Source organism: Pelobates fuscus, chromosome 7, assembly GCF_036172605.1.
Source record: "Pelobates fuscus isolate aPelFus1 chromosome 7, aPelFus1.pri, whole genome shotgun sequence".
In the NCBI taxonomy this organism is placed as follows: Eukaryota; Metazoa; Chordata; class Amphibia; order Anura; family Pelobatidae; genus Pelobates; species Pelobates fuscus.
In genome coordinates, this window is record NC_086323.1 from 118,445,430 (window position 1) to 118,468,661 (window position 23,232).

The window sequence follows — 23,232 nt, forward strand, 5'->3', positions numbered from 1 at the left end:
AATCTTGAGTTATAAGGCTACTGTATAAATACCGGTACATGTTTCAAATAAACCAGTGCATTTGAGTTAGAGAAATACTCCAAACACCTCATCCTCTACACCTCATCCTCTACCATTTCAATATTTTTCCAAAGGCAAAACATTTTCTAGGTTGTATATATGTACAACGCTGCGGCATATACTGGGCCCCTGTTCAACAGAAATTCTCGCTGTTCGGGCGCAGATCCAGAACCTAATCTTGAGGGGCACTGGTAGATTGATTAAAGAAACAATCCAGGCACAATAACCACTACATCACTTTGTAGTGGGTACGGTGCCAGTAGTGCCGTAGTGCCCTCCCAGGGTAAGTAGTCAAACTGTTTAAGAACAGTATGACAACTTACCTGGATCTGCCAGGATAGGGGCTGTAGTGTGTGTGTGTGTGTGATAGAGGTGCAATATGTGTGTGTATGAGTTGTGGAGTGTGTGTGTGAGGGGTGCAGTGTGCATGGCAGGTGCAGTGTGCGTGTGTGTGTGTGAGGCTTGCAGTGTGCGTGTGTGTGAGGATTGCAGTGTGTGCATGTGAGGGGTGCAGTGTGTGTACAGGGGTGCATTGAGTTTGTGAAAGATGTAGTGTGTGTGTGTTTGTGTGTGTGAGGGGTGCAGTGTGTGTGAAGGATATAGTGTGTGTGTGTGTGAGGGGTGCAGTGTGTGTGTGTGTATGTGGGGCAGTTTGTGCGTGAGGGGTACAGTGTGTGCATGTGTGTAAGGGGTACAGTGTATGTGTATGGAGGGGCAGTGTGTTTGTATGGGGGTGTAGTGTGTGTGTGTGTGTATGGAGGGGTAGTGTGTGTGTATGGGGGAGCAGTGTGTGTGAGGGGCAGTTATTGTGGGTCTGTGGGGGTAGGAGGGGGGAACAGTACTAATCTCTAGTGGGAAAGCCCTGGTGGTCAAAGTGGTGAGAGTGAACTCTAGCAGCTCCTGAGGCTAGAGTTCACTCTTGCGAGATTCGGAGCGTTGCCATGGTAACTTCGGCAATCCTCCAAGCTTGCAAGAGTAGAACCCTGCAAAGCTGCAGGTTAGAGCTCCACAGGGTCCTCTCTTCCTCCCCTGCCGGCTGCCAGCATTACAGTGCTAGCGGGCCGGTGAGGGAGATCTCTTATCTCCCCCTGGTCCTGCAGAGCCGGCAGCGGAGAGTGAGGCCCGGACGGTTCCCAGTGCTATGATCATATGATTATAGCACTGGGAAATATTTTGCGGCGCCCCTGTGTGCCTGCACACAGTTTGGGAACCACTGCTCTACAGTGTGCTGTAGTGGTTATTGTAGCGGAGCTGCTATACTACGATCCAAAATCTCTGCTGGGATTCTCCTACAGTTATGGTGCCATGTGTGCCTTGGTGCCCTCCCAATGTATGTAGTCAAACAATTTTTATTGGTTGGGCTTCTTACCTTGGTCTCCCTGGTGCCACTCCCCACCTCTCTCCAAGAGAAGTAAGAGCTGGAAGATCCTGTTAGGAGCTTCCGTTAGTTCTCCTGGGCTAAGCTCTACACAGCGGGGCCATCTGTAGTGGTCATGGTGCTTGGAGCATTCCTTTATTACCACAATGTTGCAGTGAATGTCAATGTTTATATGCTCAGCAGGCCTGTTGCAGCATGGATCCTTTGATCCAAAGCGCCTCCTTTCCTGCAATATACTTACATAGGCCACTGTTCAGGGTACAGAAGCCTCTGGTTAAACACTTACTAGAGTTCTTGTGGCAAAGGAATTTAAATAGTGCAGTTTTTTTTAACACTATAGTCACTATAGTCACCAAAATAATTTTAACTTAATGAAGCAGTTTTGGTGTATAGATCACGCTCCTGTAATCTCACTGGTCAATTCTCTGCCATGTGGGAGTTAAATCAGTTTGTTTATGCAGCCCTAGTCACATCTCCCTACATGTGACTTGTACAGCCTTCCTAAACACTTCCTGTAAAGTGAGATCTAATGCTTACTAATGTTTAAACTTTCTTTATTGCACAGTCGGTTTAATTTAAAAGTTCTTATCTTGAGCACTGTTAATAGCTAGACCTTTCAGGAGTGTGTGTGTTATTAAAGTTTAATTTATAGAGCGGGAGATAAAATCTTCTAAAGTAAGTTAACACCTTGTTGAAAATTAAACTTTTTTTTAATGCAGACTGTGTGAGTTACAGCCATGATAAATGTGGCTAGGGCTGCGTAAACATAAACAAAAGTGATTTAACTCCTAAATGGCAGTGAGTGAATTGATCAATGAGACTGCAGGGACATGATCTATACACCAAAACTGCTTTATTAAGCTAAAGTTGTTTTGGTGACTATATTTTTCCGTTAATACCAAAGTGTCTTACCATTTACCATTTTGTATACTGTTTCCCTTCTCTGTGTAACACACATTTTCATGCAATGTGTCAACTGAATCAGAGCTTAAACATCTCCATATGTATCTATCTACCCTTCTACCCATCTATTACCTGAAGTGGAATAAACAAGTTGAACAAATAGGTGATAATGCAAAAGTTTTTACCTAAACTCAACTGGTCCCACCTTTGTCAATGTCCTTGTATGTGTGTAAGTGTAGATGAAAGAAGCATTTTGTAGCAAATCATTGTTTAGCATTTCTTTTTCATAAAGAAAAAAAAATGTATAACCCTTGTAACACAGACATTGTTAATGTTTTATTTTATTCTGAATAAATATAGCATAGACACGTATTGTTTTGTGTTTCAATGTATGTAATAAAGATCTAGTTTTGAGCATGTTTGAAATTGTTTGTATTCGTGTATATAGGATAAGCTTCTGATTGAATACTTATTCAAACTTTATAGCAAGTTTGTTTTCAAGCCATGAATAATCATGTGAATAATATTCTGTTCAGATGATTTGTCTGTCGTTTTTTTTCCCATTCATTATTTTACATGACAATGTTAATTACTAATTCTTCCTTAAACTGTAGACAAAAAAATATTTTTTGTAGCCTCTCACAGAATTCACCCCTTCCTCCTAAACCCAGTATCTTTAACACTTATCTCAAGTTAAATTCTAAACACTGTTTTAGTTCAGTTTTCATAAAATAAATAGATACCTTATTTTATTGTTAATCAAAATGTATGTTGGTGTCTTTCATTGTTCCTCCTACTTCTCCTTGGCAGGCATGTTAATCTATTACAGATTGAAAAAGTAAATGAAGTATTGGAACCCGTTGAAGAAAATCCACCAGTGCCAAATGACTGCCCTCTTGGACCTTATGCATTAATCCCAACAACAGAAATGTGTAATCACTCAAAGGAGATACCATCTGGACCCACTGGGCCAAACATTGATAACAATGAACGACTTCCCAGTTCCGCAATACAGCAATCCAAGAGTGACTATAGTGAATCTAGCTTTATGTTTGCTCATGCCCATGCTATGTTTAATATGGGAGGTAGTAAGATAAAGAACATGGAGTATTTTTTACCTGAGCAGGTTACTCCATTAAGAAAGTCCACCCAACCCAAAGAGCAAAGGGACTATGTGTTAGGTATGGGAGCACAGGCAACTCCTCGAATGCCACCACCACAGAGTGGGATGGCGTGTGGTGTTAAGTGTAAAAGTTATTCATCTTTACCAATACCTTCTGAAGTCCAGTTTCCCACAGAAGGACCCTTCATGGTGATAAACCCTGATGGAACAGGGCCTGTCATGCTAAGGCAGGTAGGAGATTATTGTTTCTTCCCAGGGCTACGCGGAAGCCAAGACAAATTAGAAATGAAGACGGCACCATCCACAAAGCAGACAGAGCAGCATGTCCTGCCAGACCCTGGCCTAACAGCTGTTCAGGCATTCAAGGTTATGCACAGTGGTTATTTTGCCCTACCTCAAACCTAAAAGTTTTAATTTGCCCCACCAGTGAGGTGCTACAGTCAGACAAAGTTGTACCTGTTTTAGTAAGAGGCCACATAGTTATCGTTTTCACATCTAGATTGTGCTTTCTGCCTGTAAATGTTATTTACATTGATATGCATGAAGGCTGTTTAATTTACACTGATGACCCTTTTCATCTTTTTATACACATTAATGAATGACATTAAACTACTAGAAACTTGAAACTTAGTGAAATGCTATTCAAGTTGTACTGCTTTCTAATGTTTAACTGTTTATTAGATGACTTTATTTTGCATCAATTGACGTTTACTGAAAAACTGTGTTTATTGTGTTCCTTATTTTTGATTGTTTTCCTTTTTTGGGATCTAAATATAGAGGGAGGGATTCCAATGACGGTAGGTATACACTAGTGTCACAATGCTAATTATATACATTTGTGGTTAGTCTTTCTTACAATGACACAGTTAAATGAAGACTCTGGGCATAGAGGTCCTGGCTGCTGCCGCACATACCTTAAGGGGTTAAATTGTGTTTAGTGATTTACATCAGCGTTCCTTCAGTGTAGCAAGTAGAGACAAATTGAAATAGCAAGTTTTAAGGGCTATGCCGCAACATAATTAATAACCTTAAAGTCTGGAGTAGGTTTTACCATAATAAATAATCAATATGAACAGGACAGCTTCCTCCTACAATACACAGCTACAGGCTATCAATATAATAATAGGGACTGTACGTAGACTCTCAGAGACAGGTCACAGGGTTTAGTTAATGGTTTTGGGAGTAAGCATTAATTCAATATTAACTTGTAGAAAACAAGCATGGAAAAAGTTGAGGTATGTGCAGAAAAGAGATTATTTGGAGTGGATCAAGTAATGAGTCTATGGGAGGAAAATCCTACTGGATGCAACTTACTATAAACAAATCAGGCCGTTTGGTCTAAAATGAACTGAGTAGGAACTGAAATAAGGAATTCGTCATCGAGGTTGAAATGTTTGCAGAGTTGCCACTTCAGTCATGATTTGCCAGGCAGCTGTGAGACCAATGGATTTTCCCTGGCAGCATTAGATTTCTAATGGGAAACACTATTCACATACATCTAACTTAACTTACTGATTGACTGTAACATTTGGTTTAAAATGCAACAAAACAAGCTTTACTTTACGAGATACACAGTTTAGCAATGTGTGCATAAAATGTGTCAAATTTAAAGGATCACTATAGGGTCAGGAACACAAACATATATTCCTGACCCTATAATGTTAACACCACCACCTAGCCCCCCATGGCCCTTCATGCCTCCATAAATATAGCAAAATCTTACTGTATTAAAGCCTGAAGCTGTAGATTTTCATGCTGTTTGCCTAAAAAAACCAAAATGCTGAAATATCCCTATAAGTGAGGATTTAAAAGGTAAAATCAATACCAAATTGCTCCAATATGCATAGATATTATATAGATATTATGGAAATATTGTTGGATATCTACTCTGAGCTTTATTGTATCTGGCTCATTAGATATCCACAACACTAACCAAATTAATTCTAATATACTAGCAAAGAACGAAAAATACTCTTAATTACTGTCCCTGATATTACAAAAGGCACTCCATATTAAAAATGCCTATGTCAACTTATCAAATTGTCAAAAGGATCCTCAATTTGAGAGGTCTTTTAATTTGCTACATGTAATCCCAATTAGTTGTAGATAGGTAAGTAATCTTTCAACCAGTAATTCACTTCAGGAAAAAAATGAAAAAATTAATAATAAACACAAAAATACAGTCTATATATAGTATAGTAAATTTAGAGGTGCAACTGGAAACAATTAAGAAATATTCCTCATAGCGACCATGATGCTTAGAGTGCTCAATGGTATATCTATGGACAGATTATTAGAGTATAAAGTTGTCAGAGAATAAAGATGAAGGAAGATAGAGGGTATAGTTAAGGAAATATACTGCATATAAATCTTGCAGTGAGAATAATTATCAATCCCTCACTTCCTATGTCCATCTAGACAATAATGGAGCAAACTAAATGAAATATTATAAATAACGAAAAAAAAACATGTAAGGCATGTCTAATACCATGCCGTGCCAAGTGTTAAGTGTCCATTTAAGTAAAAGTGGAAATAGGAACCTTACATGTTTTTTTTTCGTTATTTATAATATTTCATTTAGTTTGCTCCATTGTTGTCTAGATGGACATAGGAAGTGAGGCATTGATAATCAGAGGCGGCTCTCTAATTAGGCGGTTTAGGCGGCCGCCTAAGGCCTCGCGCTGGCTGGGCCTCACGGCCGCCTAAACCGTCTGTGGGCAGACTGTGTCACGGGGCCTGGCGGCTTGCCTGGTATGCCGCCGGGTGCAAAGCCCCTCCTGGCTGCCCGGCCAGCCACCGCAGACACCGGTCTGCAGCTCTGCAGTGAGCAGAGCTGCAGACCATGTGTCTCGCTAAAAACGGCCAATCAGAGCATTGCCGCGGGTTACCACGGCAACGCTCTGATGGTGTCGCTGGCCACGGCTGGAACACCATCACAAGTGTTTGGTGCTCAGCAGTGACTAGCTATCGCACATATATATTTTTGTGTTTGTGTTTAGCTGTAATTTTCCTCTTACTCATTTACTGTACCCACACATATTATATACCGTTTTTCTCACCATCTAATGGTCTTTCTAATGATACCATTATTTTCATTACATCGTATAATTTACTATAAAAATATATAAACTCTAACTTTGATCCCCAAAATCTGTTATGCATCTACAACCGCCAAAAAAAAAAACGTGCTAAATAGTTTCAAAATTTTGTCGAGTTTAGAAATACCCAAGTTAACATGTTCTTAGCTTTTTTTTGTAAAGTTCTAGAGCTATAAGTACAAGTAGGACACTGCTGTTTACAAATATATATTTTTAAAATTTAGCAATAGTGACATTGTAACACTGTTATCTGTCACAATTCTCTGAATCACACCTCACATATTTTTTTAAAGTAGACAACCCAGGGTATTCAATATGGGGTATGTCCAGTCTTTTGTAATAGTCAGTTACAAACACTGGCCAAAATTAGCATTTATATTTGTCTGTGTGTTAAAAAAGCAAAAAAAATAATTATGAATGCTAACTTTGGCCAATGTTTGTGACTAAATGGCTACTAAAAAAAGCAAATTAAATTCTCCAGACGTTTGGCCTGGGTTGTCAAGCAGGTCCCCCAAATTGCAATCAATAAAATTACTTAATTATGTAAAGATATAACATAAATATGCACGTAGAATTTAAATATATATACATATTTATATATTTGAAGTCTACGTGTATATTTATGAAATTATTTATGTAATTATGTATATTGACATGTATATTTCGTATTATGTTTATTTATATATACTGAACTTTTTTGCTGAACTGATCCTGATGAAAGCCACGGACGATGGCTGAATGGTTGATTATGACTAAGATTATGTTTTAACAAGAAATGGAATAAAGAAAGAAAACTTTTACAAAAGAAAAAGACCGTGAGTGCAAGCCTTTGTTTTCATCATTTTCTATATATATAATTAGATATTTATATTAATATCAAAATACAGTTAGAATAAAATTACATATATATATATAATTAAAAAAAAATTTTTTTTATTATTTTTACAATTGTAATTTTTTTCCAATTATTATAATTTTTTATAATAATATAATATATATAGTTGATGGCCTAGCGGCGGAACGAAATGGCCGCATAGAGTCTGAGCTCCTCCGGCCCCACTCTGCCACGCACGTTAATCCGGCCACAGATACAGGGATGGGGAAGCACACTAAGGCGGGGAGCACCCCCAGACCATCGGGGACCCGACAGGTGAGCCAAAACTCCTCCATGCGGCAGTTCCTGGCCACAACAGCAGACCCAACCTCCCAGGCGTCATCTGAGGCCTACCTGCCTTCGGAGGCCTCCACGCCACACTCTCTCTCACCAGACCGGGATGATTCAAGGGAGACCCCACTGGCAGACTGGCTGGCCCTGCTGAGGGCATTACCCACACGGGCTGACCTCACACAGGCTACCTCAGCCCTTCAGACCTCCATCAGGGCAGACCTTCAGCTGATGAGGGCCGACATACAAGGTATGGCAGACCGCATGGCCCAAATAGAGGCGGACCATGGCACCCTTCCCGCAGCGCAAGCAGCCCAAACCGCAAGCCACTCCAAGCAAACTGCCCAAATGCAAGCAATGGCCAGACACATAGAAGACTTGGACAACAGGGGCCGCAGACAGAACCTACGAATAAGAGGCCTACAAGAAGGTGATGACACACCCGCCCAGCTTAAAGACACACTCAACGCCATCTTCAACGATATTCTGAGTCGCCCCAAAGAGACCCCCATAGACTTCGTCAGAGCCCACAGGGCACTGAGACCCAGGGGCCCGCCAGAGGCACCACCTAGGGACGTGATCTGCTGCCTTGCACTATATGCCCTGAAAGAAGAAATCCTGCATGAAGCGTGCAACAGGGGTGAAATCACCTACGAAGGCCAACACCTCCAATTGTACCCGGACCTATGCCCGGCCACCCTGGGATATCGCAGGGCACTAAAACCACTCACCAGATTGCTAGTGTCCCAGAAAATACGATATTGCTGGACCTTTCCTACGGGCTTGATAGCCACCACCCAAAGCGGCCCTAGATCGATCCGCACCCCACAGGACCTGCAGGAGTTGTCAGAAGAACTCCACCTGCCACCTCTCCACCTGACCTGGCAGGACCCACTGGATTTTTATAACAGCCCACCCACATACCAAGGGGAACCTTTACAAGCACAGCGCAGAAACCGAACAAGATTGGAGACCGTGAGGCCAGCTGGGGCAACACGCTAATGGACGCACGACGCAGCCCAACTGGATGGGAGCCACGCAATGAACTATACATTGGGACACTCTACATACAGGCCCTTAACGCACACGGGCCACACACTTCACCACTACAATACAAAGAAATCTACGTGTCAGGGGAGGGAGGGGGGACAATCAGGAGCGGGTATACGAGACAATTTGTTTGCACACTCTGCGAACTCACGGAAGATACACTGGGGACTAAGTGTTTACCGGGCACTTGCTTGGGAGGGGGGAACAGGGGGAGGGGGTGCTGAGATGGGTCAATGCCACACCTTAGACTACAAGGGGGAGAGAACAGACAGAATCCGGGAAGGCCAGCATTGAGCGATAGCCTAGGTAACCCAGGTTAGGGAGAGAGGACAGGCCCCCGATCTCGGCCCCGCACCAAACAGGACAACACCAACCGGGATACCCGAGCATCAGGATAGGGGAGGGGACACAAAGGGGGAAGTGTGAGGCCTTCTAGGCACTTGACGAGAAAGCACCAGCCTGCGAGCCCACTCACGGTTACACACCACTCCGCAGTGGAGGGATAGTGTTACGGGGGAGGGCCAGGCAGGGTAGAGCCGACTCAAAGAGCTCGCATTCGAACACACATTTAGGAGAGAAGGAGAAGACCAGAGGTTAGGCTCAGAGACGGCCTGCACCACCTGTACTGGCTAGATAGCTTCAGAGCGGGGGGGGACTGGGGGACACAGGAGACCCAGACAGGAGAAAGAGCCACCGCACTAGGCCCTTTGAGGGGAAAAGGGGAAAAAGGGCCGTGCTCCTAGTAGACAGGGGCACACAGACAACGGCGGGGGGATTCGACGGTGCCGACAGGTGTGGCGCAGTCGACTCCTGCCTAGCCCATACCCTAGTCTTTTTTGTTGTTTGGATACCCAAAAAGGTTTATTGTTGAATTTTATTGTAGCGTTTGTTATTTACTTTTGTAGGTCGCCCCTGCCCGGGGGGCCCACGGGGACGGGGGACGAGCCCGTAATCTTAGACCCGCCCACGAGACGTACGCAAAAGCTTTTTGCACCCACCTGCACTCCCCTACCCTACCCACCACATCCTGAGAACTTAGAACCGTGACAACCATGCCGCCCCACAACACACACAAACAAGCAGAGATAAAATTCCTCTCCATTAACGCTAAAGGCATGAACATACCTGAAAAATGCTCGCATGCTCTACGCCACTTTCATAGCCAGAAGTCACAGGTAGTTTTTATCCATGAAACACATTTTAAGGAGGGCCAAGTGCCCAGACTGACGGACAGACATTACGCACAGTGTTTTTTAAGTAATAACCCTGAGGGGAAGTCCAAAGGCACAGCAATACTGATCCATAGGTCGCTACACTTTGCCCCCACCGACACACTGCGAGACAACCACGGACGATATATCTGTGTCAAAGGAATGATCGCAAATCGCACATACACGTTCGCGAACCTGTATACCCCCAACAAACGCCAACACCAATTCCTGCGCACAGCACTCAAAACGATTGAGGGGTTCGCAGAGGGCTGCCTGGTTGTGGGAGGGGACTTAAATGTGGCCCTGACACCGACTATCGACACATCCATGGGGTTCTCCGCGACTCCCCAACACATTTTAACTGACATAACGAAAACGCTGCACGAGAGGCAAATGGTAGATTGCTGGAGAGCACTACACCCCGACGACCGAGACTATACTTTCTACTCCGTCCCCCACAAAACATACTCTAGAATAGACTACTTCCTTGTCCCACATTATTACCTGACGGATATTCGACGAACTGACATTGGAACGGCGACATGGCCGACTACGCCCCAATCATGATGACGCCAGCCTCCCCACTCTTCAGGCCCACTTGCAGTAACTGGAGACTCAACAAATCTATACTAAATGACTCAGCAGTGACAGCGGAAGCTACAGAAAGACTGATGCAATACTTTACAGAAAATGATACGTCTGATGTCACGCCTCTCTGCCTCTGGGAGGCTCAGAAAAGCGTAATGAGGGGCTACTTCATAGCGAAAAGTGCCGCACTTAAAAAAGCCAAAAACGCCAGACTTAAAACCCTAATAGCGGACATACAGGCGTTGGAACATAGACATAAACAAACCCACCTGCCAGCAGACTGGATGCAACTGACGGAATTCCGGAGGGAACTTTCCTCCATTCTAAACGCCACTCACAATAGAGCCTACCTACACTCCAAAGCATTCTTCCACACTAACGCTAACAAATGTGGTGCCCTCCTTGGCCGCATGATCGCCAAAAAGAGAGCGGCGGCCTACATCCCGGGGATTAGAGACAGTGAAGGGAGGCTACACAGCATGCCGACGCTATTCGGACATACTACGCGGACCTATACTCGCTCGACCCACACAGGGGAGAGGGGGTTAGGGCAGATAGAAAGACAAGGATAACGGAATACCTAGAACCGCGTATTGGTAACCGCCTCTCACAAGAGACAAGCGCAGAGCTGGACGAACCAATCGAGACACACAAGGTGGAGTGGGCTCTCAAAACAGCCAAGACGGGCAAGATCCCCGGACCAGATGGCCTACCTACATGCTACTATAAAACCTTTGCGAAGCTCCTCATCCCACGCCTCACTTAACGTGACCTGAGAAGGGCAGCAGTTCACTAAGCAGACTCTGGCAGCCAACATCGCCTTGATACCCAAAGAAGGGAAAGATCCTGAACAATGTGCGAATTACCGCCCCATATCACTGCTAAACTGCGACCTGAAGCTGTTCACCAAGATACTTGCACAGAGGCTACAGGCCCATCTCCCGAACTTGGTACAGGGGGACCAGGTGGGATTTACTCCACATCGGGAAGCTCGGGACAACACGATCAGAGCGCTGTCCCTGATCCACACCGTGACAACCAGACAGGAGGGCCTTCTCCTGCTCTCTACAGATGCGGAGAAGGCCTTCGACAGGATCGCATGGGACTTTATGTTCCAGATCCCTGATTAGAGCACTGTACTCGAAACCAACAGCACGGATCTGCATAAACGGGGCCTTCACTGACCCCTTCTTGATAAGGAACGGGACTAGGCAGGGCTGCCCCCTCTCCCCCCTGCTCTTTGTACTGGCCCTGGAGCCATTCCTGAACTCGATCCGAAACAATCCAGGCATCCCGGGGCTGATGGCAGGACGGAGGAAACACTCACTAGCAGCATACGCGGACGATCTCATGTTCTTTGTAACTGAACCGGAAACATCCATGCCCGCGATAATGAAGGAATTTGAAACATACGGGGAGCTATCAAACTTTAAAATCAACTTCTCCAAATCCACGATCCTCAACGTCTCCATCCCGGGACCCAGAGCGGCAGCCCTCAAACGAGAACTGCTGTTTCGATGGTCCGACACCTCTCTGAAATACCTTGGCACAGTGCTCACGAAAGACCTTTCCCAACTATACGCGGCGAACTTCCAACCGCTCCTAAATACCATACAGAAGGATCTGCAAGAATGGGACCAGGTCCGCCTTTCGTGGTTTGGAAGAGTGGGAGTGCTCAAAATGAACGTCCTGCCAAGGGTTCTTTACCTGTTCCAGGCCATTCCGGAGGCATTTTTCACCTCCCTCAGATCGCCTGGCAGAGGCAGAAGGCGAGAATAAAACATGACGTGCTCACACTGCCGAAAGCCCTGCCAGACTTTAAGAGATATCATAGGGCCACACACATCCAAAGGATAGTGGAGTGGACCACTATCTTTGGAAAGATTTGGAGTCAACGCTAGTGGGGAGACCGATAGCAGTCCTCCCCTGGCTAGACCCCCAACAAGGCAGACAACTAGCAGCCCCTCACCCTCTAATTAAAGCAACCATGCAGGTGTGGCAAACATTGGCAACACCACTCTCACTCACCTCCACACCGTCCCCAATGCTGCCCCTAGCCCACAACCAGGTCTTCCCACCAGGAAAGGAGCCGAGGACACTGGTTCAACTACTGGGACACGAAATACCGAAGCTCTGCCATACCATGGACAACGGCCACATCAAAACACTAGAGGCCATGACGGGAAACTCCAATCACTCATTCATGCTACAATTCAGATACCGACAACTGAAAGGGTTCATACACAAAGCCATTCAAAACAAGCACACCCTCAGACCCCTAACAGCGTTTGAAGAGATATGCTTGGACCCGGACCCGATGGTAAGGGGCCTATCAACGCTCTATGAAATGATCATGCGGATTAGGAGACTACCACCCCCAAGCTTCATGGGGAAATGGGAAACAGTTCTAGGCACCACATTTACACCCAACCAATGGCACAAAATATGCACCCTCTCACTTCACTGTGCACCGTCCAGTGGAACGCAGGAAACAGCATACAAAATCCTAGCCCTCTGGTACCGCACCCTACTCCATACACACCTCTATCACCCCACGAAAGACGACACATGCTGGAGATGCACCACACACACGGGAACATACCTTCACATATGGTGGGAATGCCCGATCATCCAACCATACTGGTCAGCCATCCACACGATCATTAAAAAATTCACGGACACCCCGCCACCCATGAACCCTGCAACATTCCTCATCCATCACACCACGACAAAAACATTAACCTACAAAAAAAACCTTGACTATCCGGATACTTAACGTGGCCAAAAGCCTAATCCCTCTCTACTGGAAACAACAATGCGCACCCCCCTTAGAGACGTGGTTCCAACGTATGGAGGAGCTAAGAGCTCTGGAAGAGCTCTCCCTGTTGGCAGAGGGGAGGACACAGACGTATATGACGATCTGGACACACTGGATCCTGACCACGACCAGCGCAGACTTCCAAGACTTGCTGACCTGACTGAAGACATCTAAAGAGATAAAAGACTAACAAGACCAGAGAACGAATACACAAACACGAAGAAACAATACCAAAAATAAATATGAAAACAAAATAACTTATACCCCCCCCTCCACCCTCTTCCCCCCTCCCCGGGGGAACCTGCGGGCGGAGAGGCGACACAGTAGAGAAGATGGACGTACATAGAGATCCCAGGCGGATGGGCACCCCCTAACAAACGGGACATGAGCTCGGGGTTTATTACTAGATATAAGACAGGGAGGAACAGGCTCAACCTTGTACCCATGAGAAGGGGGGAAAAAAATAGAAGCTAGATGGTGGACACGGCCACGATAGGACACACTACCACTACCCAAGCCAGAATAGCAGCGGAAGACCCCACTGACAGCGAAGACCTTAGGTCTGACCCTGCGAGACATGAACATCGTCCTGACATTCCCCTACACAGTAAGAAACTACCCGCTAATTGCCTTGATACAGGACAGGAATCACCCCTGCCACAATAGGTGTCCCAGAATAGCTATGACAACCATAAGTTAGGGGGAACGGCCCATCTACGCACATGTTATGGGACCTGCGAGTCCAACTAGAAACGGTTTCTTAATGCTACTGGGTGACTTGCACGTCACCACTGTTGTTCTTCGAACCTAATTCATGTTTGAGAAGTAACTGGAAAGCTTCATTAGCGGACCTGCGTGTCCACACTAACAACTTCATTTAAAACTGAAAATTCTGAATAAAAGAAATTTACCAATAATATATATAGTTATTATATATTATATATTATATATATATATATATATATATATATATATATATATATATATTTATATAATATAAGAATAGCTTGGCACTCTCCTTAATATCAAATAGGATACCTGCCTGGGTGCAATCCATGTTGCGTTCCAAATATAGACAAATAGAGAATGTAGGATGCACACTCAGGACTTTGTGAAAAAATCTAGTTTTATTTAATCCAGGTACAAACCAAAACCGACGTTTCAACCTCTGCAGGTCTTTTTCAACCTTGAAAAAGACCTGCAGAGGTCGAAACGTCGGTTTTGGTTTGTACCTGGATTAAATAAAACTACAGATTTTTTCACAAAGTCCTGAGTGTGCATCCTACATTCTCTATTTGTCTATATATATATATATATATATATATATATATATATATATATATATATATATAAATATATATATATAAATATTTTTTTTTAATTTGACTTGTCAGTTCAGGCAACACTATGGACGCCTATTGCGTCCATGTGACCGATTTTTCAGAGCGATCACAAGGCCCATGGGGTCCTATTTAGCCGAGGGGGTACTCTCTGGGCTGTCAGACAGTCCCCCCCAGTGGAAAAGAACACCAATCGCCGGCGGGGGAACGACGGTGATCGGGTAAGGTAATGGGAATGAAGGGAGAGGGAGGGACAGGGAGGGAGGGAACGGGGGGAGTTAATATTTTAAAAAAATAAAAAAAATGTTAAATAATTTTAATCTTCACTGAGTGCCTCACAGCGGTGGGAAGGGTAGCGGACCCCGAGATCGGGAGTTCCGGATCCCCCAACGGGAAGCACGGGACTTTGGAGGCCGCGGCCTACTTTAGGGGGAGCGGGGTGGACGGCCGCTGCCCTGTCTCCCTACTATACTGCCCCACGCTGGAATGTTTAATGCCTGCCGGCTCCTGTTCCCCCCCCTCTGGGCCAGGGGGGTCATCCAGGTCCACATTGGGGCGCACGCAAGCCGACCTGAGAGCTGACCACACGGCGCCGGACATACAAGGCCCAAATCCAAAATGGCGGCGGCTCAGAGCACCTATACTACCGCTCCTTCGATATATATTGAGCCACAACAGCTGTCTTATTACAGGTACGGCGACCGCACCGGACACAGGACAAGGGAAAGCTGCAGCCTCTCAGCATGGCACTGGGGTAGGAGCGACACACAGCACACAAGTGAGCTTGGAGTTTGCACCTGGGCAGATCTACAATGGCAAGCCACATGTTTACTCCCACATCCATGAGAGCGCCACAAAAGCCACTTACCCGACCAGGGAATCTATGGAGGGCACAGCTCGTCACCACCCTTTCCAGCCACAGCCGCAAATCGGGGAGCCGTAAAGCTACACACACTGCAAGCGCTGCTGGAACTGAGTCCCATCGCAGAGGACTGCTAGCAGTTTCTACCCTACACTGACAGCCCCCATCCTGAGGGACAAAACGGGACTTACCTTGGGCTTACACGGACGGTACCAGATGCCCCTTTCTCACCCTCTCAGCAGATCAGTCTGTCTTCACACGCGACCCCACTCTCAAGCTGCATACCCCACTATGCTTTATTATTACTGTTCTAGGCAACTTGTATGAGCAAATGTTCTAAGCAACTGTGACAAGCTAATGTTATCCATAAATGTAGGGTATTCCTAAGTATACCTGTCAGTTCAACAAGTAATCGAACAATCTTACTTAAGCCTAACCAAGTATAGATGAGATAAGCTACATATGCAACCACATAGCGACTACATAAGCGATTACAAAAACGAATCCACTAGCATGTAACTCAGCTTGTAGACACGAACAAAAATATTAGACCACTGTTTTTCGTTTTTATGTGCATCGCTGGGGTTTAACGCAGATATAATCGTCTGTTTCCTAGATTACTAACATATACATAAAATTGCCTAGTTTAGCATGTTCAACAAAAACAATCTACAAATAGCGTGATTTAAGCCTGTTCATAAATGTAAAAATAGTGCATTGTACTACCATACCCTAATGCTTTCTATGTTATCACTCTTTGTTTTGAAATATGCATGCGGATTGCCTTTGGGGTACCACGTGCCTGACTGTTACCACCATATGCACTGCAAAAATAAAGAATAAAAAAAAATAAAATTTTTTAAAGGGACACTATAGTCACCAGAACAACTACAGCTTAATGTATGTAATGGAGACATTTTAATGTAAACATTGCCTTTTCAGAGAAAAGGCTGTGTTTACATTGCCCCTAGGGACACTTCCACTGGCCACTCCTCAGATGCCATACAGCATCTCCACGCTCTGCATGGAGACACTTAACTTTCCTCATAGAAATGCATCGACTCTATGCATCTCTATGAGGAGGTGCTGATTGGCCAAAATAGTGGTTGGCCCCGCACCCATACTGCCTCCTTGTATGGATTGAAGCAGTGGATTGAAATCATAAATTCTAATGATGTCAGGAAGGAGGCAGATCAAGGACGGGGCCAGTGCTGACGGACCTGCGTGACACTGGAAATAAGGTGAGTTTATTACCTTTTAAGGGGGCCAAGGGGGAGGCAAACCACCTAAATGGTGATTTTAACACTATAGGGTCAGGAATACATGTTTGTGTCCCTGACCATATAGTGTTCCTTTAAAGATTTAACAAATTAAAAAATTGCAAATGATGAGGAAAATCAGAAAAAAATTTTCATTTCTCATCTTCTCTGTATGCTGACTGCCAGGTTCAAAGGACAGGGCTTATAATAATTGATATAATAATGATTGACAGGGGGCTAAAATGGAGGCTTCCAGTTGAAGGATAAGGAGGTGTGACTTTCTACATTTAATTTTAGTGTCTGTTCTCTAAGCCTCTCTCACTGAGGGTTCAAACTGTAAGTTTCATCCCCCATGTTTACACAGTAACATTTCCTTTAAAAATATATATAATATGGTTGCTATAAGGCACTCTAAATATCTTGATGAGTGACAGTCCCAGAGATACCCACATTTAAAATGAATGAAATTTTGGGGCCCATGACAAAGACCTGCCCTACAAGACCTGCCCCAAGTCCGCCCATGTTGCCCGCCCCTTAGTATGCCCAAAAAGATGCAGTGAGTGTGTAAAGTGGACAAAATGTAGATCCCCATCTGTCGTACAAGTCTCAGAATTATTTTACATCTGGGGATCTACAATTTTTTGCACACAGGTGCACACTGACACACAGATAAATACAGACACACACACATATGCATATACACACAGGTACACACTGACACACAGATACAGACAGAAATACACACACAGAGGCACATACACACAGATACACACACACACACACAAAGATGCACATACACACATGTACACACTGACACACAGATACACACAGGTATACATAGATACATACACAGAAGCCCTCTTACCTTTTGGCTGCAGGACGGTGGACTCGGCTGGCTGGGGCTGACGTGGGTCTGGCTCCAGAGGCGGCTCTCTAATTAGGCGCTTTAGTCGGCCGCCTAAGGCCTCGCGCTGGCTGGGGCCTGGCGGCCGCCTAAACATCCTGTGGGAAGACTGTGTCAGGTATGGTAGTACAATGCACTATTTTTACATTTATGAACAGGCTTAAATCACGCTATTTGTAGATTGTTTTTGTTGAACATGCTAAACTAGGCAATTTTATGTATATGTTAGTAATTAGACAGCCACTAGAGGGAACTTCCTGGTCCCTAGCACAGGTTTTCTGTGCTAGAGCGTCGCTGGACGTCCTCACGCTGTGTGAGGACCTCCAGCGTCGCTCTATTCCCCATAGGGAAGCATTGAAATAAATTTTCAATGCGTTCCTATGGGGTGCGCTAATGCGCATGCGCGGCATTGCCGCGCATGCGCATTAGGTCTCCTCGGCCGGTGGGCGGGATCAGTCTCGCCCACCGGCCGACGTAAGCAGAAGGTGGAGCGGGAGAGGGACCCTCCAGTGCCAGGAAAACGGATCGTTTTCCTGGCACTGGAGTTTCCCTTTAAAGAAACACTCCACTCGCATACATATACTTAAATCAGCTTGCAAAACCTGCAGTTCTCTTGTCTGCTGCCTTTGCAGGCTCTTCCTCTAACCCCACCCATACTTTCTGTGGCTGTCCAATCACAGACTTCCCAATGCAGCTCAATGGGAAGTCTTTGTAAGGCAGGTGCTCTGGGCAATTGCTGCCTCTTGAGGTCAGCCTCATTGAGCTAACAAAACCAGGAAGTAAGATTACTTGTTGTTGCCTGCCTAAAAGACAAGGGGGGTGTAATCAGGTTAATTTATAAAAGTGTAAATTTATATCGAAATCTGAACTTTTTGCAAAATAAAAAAAAGTGCACACACTCTTTACACATAAAGCTTTTCAGCAAACTAATTTTGTTTAGGGGTCTGAAGTGGCCCTTAAGACGTCTGTTTGACAGCCACAGATTCTTTTTTTGTCTTTCACGTGATTGTAAGGGAAAAATTCAGGATGTGGCCAGGAAAACCCCCCAGTTTTTTAGGATGGTGCAACATTTACAAGTGATTAAATAATAAAGCAAGTCATTTTTTTGATGGACACAATTTTCATAACGTCAGGATGTTTCTTTTAAAATAATGTTTTATAGAAACATAGAAACACAGAATGTGATGGCAGATAAGAACCATTCGGCCCATCTAGTCTGCCCAATTTTCTACTTTTATTAGTCCCTGGCCTTATCTTATAGTTAGGATAGCCTTATGCCTATCCCATGCATGCTTAAACTCCTTTACTGTGTTAACCTCTACCACTTCAGCTGGACGGCTATTCCATGCATCCACTATCCTCTCGGTAAAGTAATACTTCCTGATATTATTTTTAAACCTTGCCCCTCTAATGTAAGACTGTGTCCTCTTGTTGTGGTAGTTTTTCGTCTTTTAAATATGGTCTCCTCCTTTACTGTGTTGATTCCCTTTATTTATTGAAATGTCTCTATCATATCCCCCCTGTCTCGCCTTTCCTCCAAGCTATACATGTTAAGATCCTTTAACCTTTCCTGGTAAGTTTTATCCTGCAATCCATGAACCAGTTTAGTAGCCCTTCTCTGAACTCTCTCTAAAGTACCAATATCCTTCTGAAGATACGGTCTCCAGTACTGCGTACAATACTCCAAGTGAGGTCTCACCAGTGTTCTGTACAATGGCATGAGCACTTCCCTCTTTCTACTGCTAATACCTCTCCCCATACAACCAAGCATTCTGCTAGCGTTTCCTGCTGCTCTATTACATTGTCTGCCTACCTTTAAGTCATAAAAAATAATCACCCCTAAATCCCTTTCCTCAGATGTTGAAGCTAGGACTCTATCAAATATTCTGTACTCTGCCCTTGGGTTTTTACATCCAAGATGTATTATCTTGCACTTATCCACATTAAATGTCAGTTGCCACAACTTTTACCATTTTTCTAGTTTACCTAAATCATTTGCCATTTGGCTTATCCCTCCTAGAACATCAACCTTGTTACATATCTTAATATCATCAGCAAAAAGACATACCTTACCATCAAGACCTTCTGCAATATCACTAATAAAAATATTAAAGAGAATGGGTCCAGGTACAGATCCCTGAGGTACCCAACTGGTGCCAAGACCAAGCTTCGAATATACTACATTGACTAAAACCCTCTGTTGCATGTCACTCAGCCACTGCCTTACCCATTGAACAATATTGGAATCCAAACTTAAAGATTGCAATTTATTGATAAGCCTTCTATGTGCAACAGTGTCAAAAGCCTTACTGAAATCTCGGTAAGCAATGTCTACTGCACCACCCTGATCTATTATTTTAGTTAAGAATGAGCTAGGCGACCACCAAAAATAAACATATGAAGGTGGGAGGCTGTTCATTCAATAGTCTATACCCCTTAAAGTAATAGTACTTCCGTGAAGAAGGGAAAAACACAAACATAAAGCAAAAAAAGAAAAAAAGGGAAAAGATGTAACGGATCGCCTGGCACCCCGACTGGGCACCTCCGTTAAAGGATGCTCCTAGCGCTTCCTGAGGACTCCAAGCACTCTGGCAGACACCACAATCACCGAACCGATTCAGCATATGAATCTTCTCAAGCATAGGAATACTGTAGACCGTTGAATAGGCTTACACTCCTAGCAGTCAACTGGAACAGCATGCAATAAATCCTTCCCCCAATAATGAGACGACACTTCACTTTGAGGGTAAAACAGGAACTCTGGACTGGCTCATGAAGCCTGGCTTTTATTACAAGTGTTGAGAATACAGGACCGCCCACAGGGAGGGACAAAACAACCAATAGCATAATGGTTACAACCCCCAGGTTCCCTCCCCTCAGATAACCAGTTAACATAATTATTACAGCCAGGGAAAATACAGTTTTTATACATGTGCTATAACTTTAAAACCATACATCTAATCTTCATTACATATTTGGAATCAGCACCCTTTAAACATAAACCCTTCCAAAAATCAGCCAAATCCCTCCAGTGGATCAAAAGTTAGCTGGAGGTCCCTTTATGACCGACCGCAAGCACATTTTCCTGCCCAAAACAGTTCCATAGATTTGGGCTGTGCGGTCGGTCAATTTCATGCCGAAAAACGACTAAGTCCCATTTCGAACGGGACTTAGTCTCTGGAGCTGAAAAACGAAGTGTAGGAGAAGGTAAGGGTCAGCGGTGTTCGTTAAAATGTGTAGCCGATTTCAGTTCCACAGAATCTTTAGCATACACCGCTGACCGCGTTCGACTGAACAAAGATGGCCGCCGCCACGTGCAATTAACCTGCAGTAACCTCACAGCCTGGGAGGTAAATTGCCTGCATACTTTAGCTTCTGGGTGGTCCGCCTGTGTGGTACTTGGTTCAGTAAGCCCTATATACTGAACCAAGTGGGGGAAAGCCAGGGGCAAGTTATTTTACAGGTCTGGGGACATAGTCTTAAAGGGACATTGTTACCCAAAGTCTCAATATGTCCCCAGACAGTTCTTAAAGGGCCAGCAGCAGTACAATAAAATACCATTCACTGTGCTTAAAGGGCCAGCAGTCGCACAATAAAATACAATATGCCCCAAATAATCCAGGGGCCATAGTCAGCAGGTAGGAGGCGGGCAAACAGGCTTCTCCAGGGCCCAGTGGCGAGGTTGGTTTCGCCACAAAAGACATGGGTATTGATACCTTTAATAGGACAAAATCTACAAATAGTAATAAAATTCTCCAGAAGGGTATATGGGTAAGTGAGATAAGTACTCACAAATGCTAACTAGAACAAACGCAGTAGATAAATCCTAAAGACCAGTAGGTAAAAAGGTCATTGTAAAAATGCACACAGATATGTCAATCTTTATATCATAATCTTACCAGGAACCTGGTAGAAAGGGCCAGAGGTTGTTGTAAATAGGGATATGAGATAGACCTTGGTAGTAAAGGTACCCCTGGAGGGAGTAGAGTAGTTACTAGCATAGGCTACAAAGCTAATGTGGAAAAAAAATGGACACTAAGTCCCGGTGGCTAGTTCAGGAGGTATGTGCACGCCCACCAGAGCATAAAAAACATACATATAAATGTTGCTTGATGCCAGAAAAACCTCGAGACCACACCAAACCAACACCCTAGGTAGCCATGAGCTTACTGACTGTCTCCCTTAAAACCAGGGGACCAAACGTTCTACCTGCTGCTTCAAGGCAGCCTCAAGGCTATCCCTGTTACTGCACCCCAACCGCCAAAAGAAAAAAAAGAAAAAATCAACAAAACAAAATAAGACAGGAATGCATCGGCATTCTGTAATGCTCGACGCGCGTTTCGGCGTATAAGTACGCCTTTATCAAGAGCTAAAGAGGATCTGCCTACCTGTCCGTGTTAAAAAGGGTGGAACAGCCCGCCTCTGGGGTCCCAACCACCAATCGCTGTCCTTAACTCCGCCCTTAATGGGCGCGTCACAATGTCACCTCCCAACGTCACCCGGTGTTCAATCAGAAGGGGGGGAGGAGGGAGGGAGCATAGATGCGAACCGACCCACGTGGGTGGCGGACTAAGCGTCTACTTCACCTTACCGCATCATTAGCCCGCCAGTCCAGGAGACGTCATGTCTTCAACTCCCAATCACTTACTGGGAGGCACAGAGGGGGCGAGGCATGGGTTCGTGGGTACTAGAATCGTAACTTAGTCCCTGACGTGGTCCTGCACGATTCATTTCAATGCTTTCCTATGGGGTTTTGAGCGATGCTGGAGGTCCTCACACAGCGTGAGGACGTCCAGCGACGCTCTAGCACAGATTTCCTGTGCTAGAAACCAGGAAGTGACCTCTAGTGGCTGTCTAGTAGACAGCCACTAGAGGTGGAGTTAACCCTGCAATGTAATTATTGCAGTTTATGAAAAACTGCAATAATTACACTTGCAGGGTTAAGGGTAGTGGGAGTTGGCACTCAGACCACTCCAATGAGCAGAAGTAGTCTGGGTGCCTGGAGTGTCCCTTTAATGATAACAGGCTGTACATGAATAATCATTTATTGCGTTGCTATATGTTGCTGCAGATTATTAAGTGCCTGAGTACACATGTCGGCTGGAGAGACAAGGCAGCAGTTTCCCAAATGAGAGCTATCTGACATGTTGACTATGACATAAATAAGTAAGCGAGATAACGAGGCAAGGTAAGGTTGTCGTTTGGTAGCCGCTGGATGGTTAGGTTTACGGCAGCCGGTGGGTGAATCTCCTGAGCCTGGTGTCCAGCAGTGTGAAGTAACATGTCACATAATGCATTTCTAGAGTGGCTAATTTAGAGATTATTGTCGGTTTCAGTAAGTGTCACTGGGGATAGGGACAGTCATATAGTGTGGGGTTGCTCATGTGTGCTGGTTTTGGTTGTCCAATGTTGTCATCCGCGTGAAGACCTCTGACTAGTCCGCTAGTGTGGTTCTGTGAGAGTCAGTCATGCT

The 23,232-nt window shown here is 44.7% G+C and overlaps 2 protein-coding genes across 2 annotated transcripts in view; one reads left to right on the forward strand and one right to left on the reverse strand.

Moving 5' to 3' along the window:
- The window catches only part of CSF2RB (colony stimulating factor 2 receptor subunit beta), a 71,037-nt gene extending 66,943 nt beyond the window's left edge, over positions 1–4,094 (forward strand). The window contains exon 14 of the mRNA XM_063427449.1: positions 3,152–4,094. Coding sequence (XP_063283519.1) covers positions 3,152–3,869 — 718 coding nt within the window. The 3' untranslated portion in view covers positions 3,870–4,094. The remainder of the gene's footprint in view (positions 1–3,151) is intronic.
- LOC134568153 (thiosulfate sulfurtransferase-like) overlaps positions 1–23,232 on the reverse strand; it is a 142,509-nt gene that overhangs the window by 74,061 nt on the left and 45,216 nt on the right. The gene's annotated exons all lie outside the window — the stretch shown is intronic.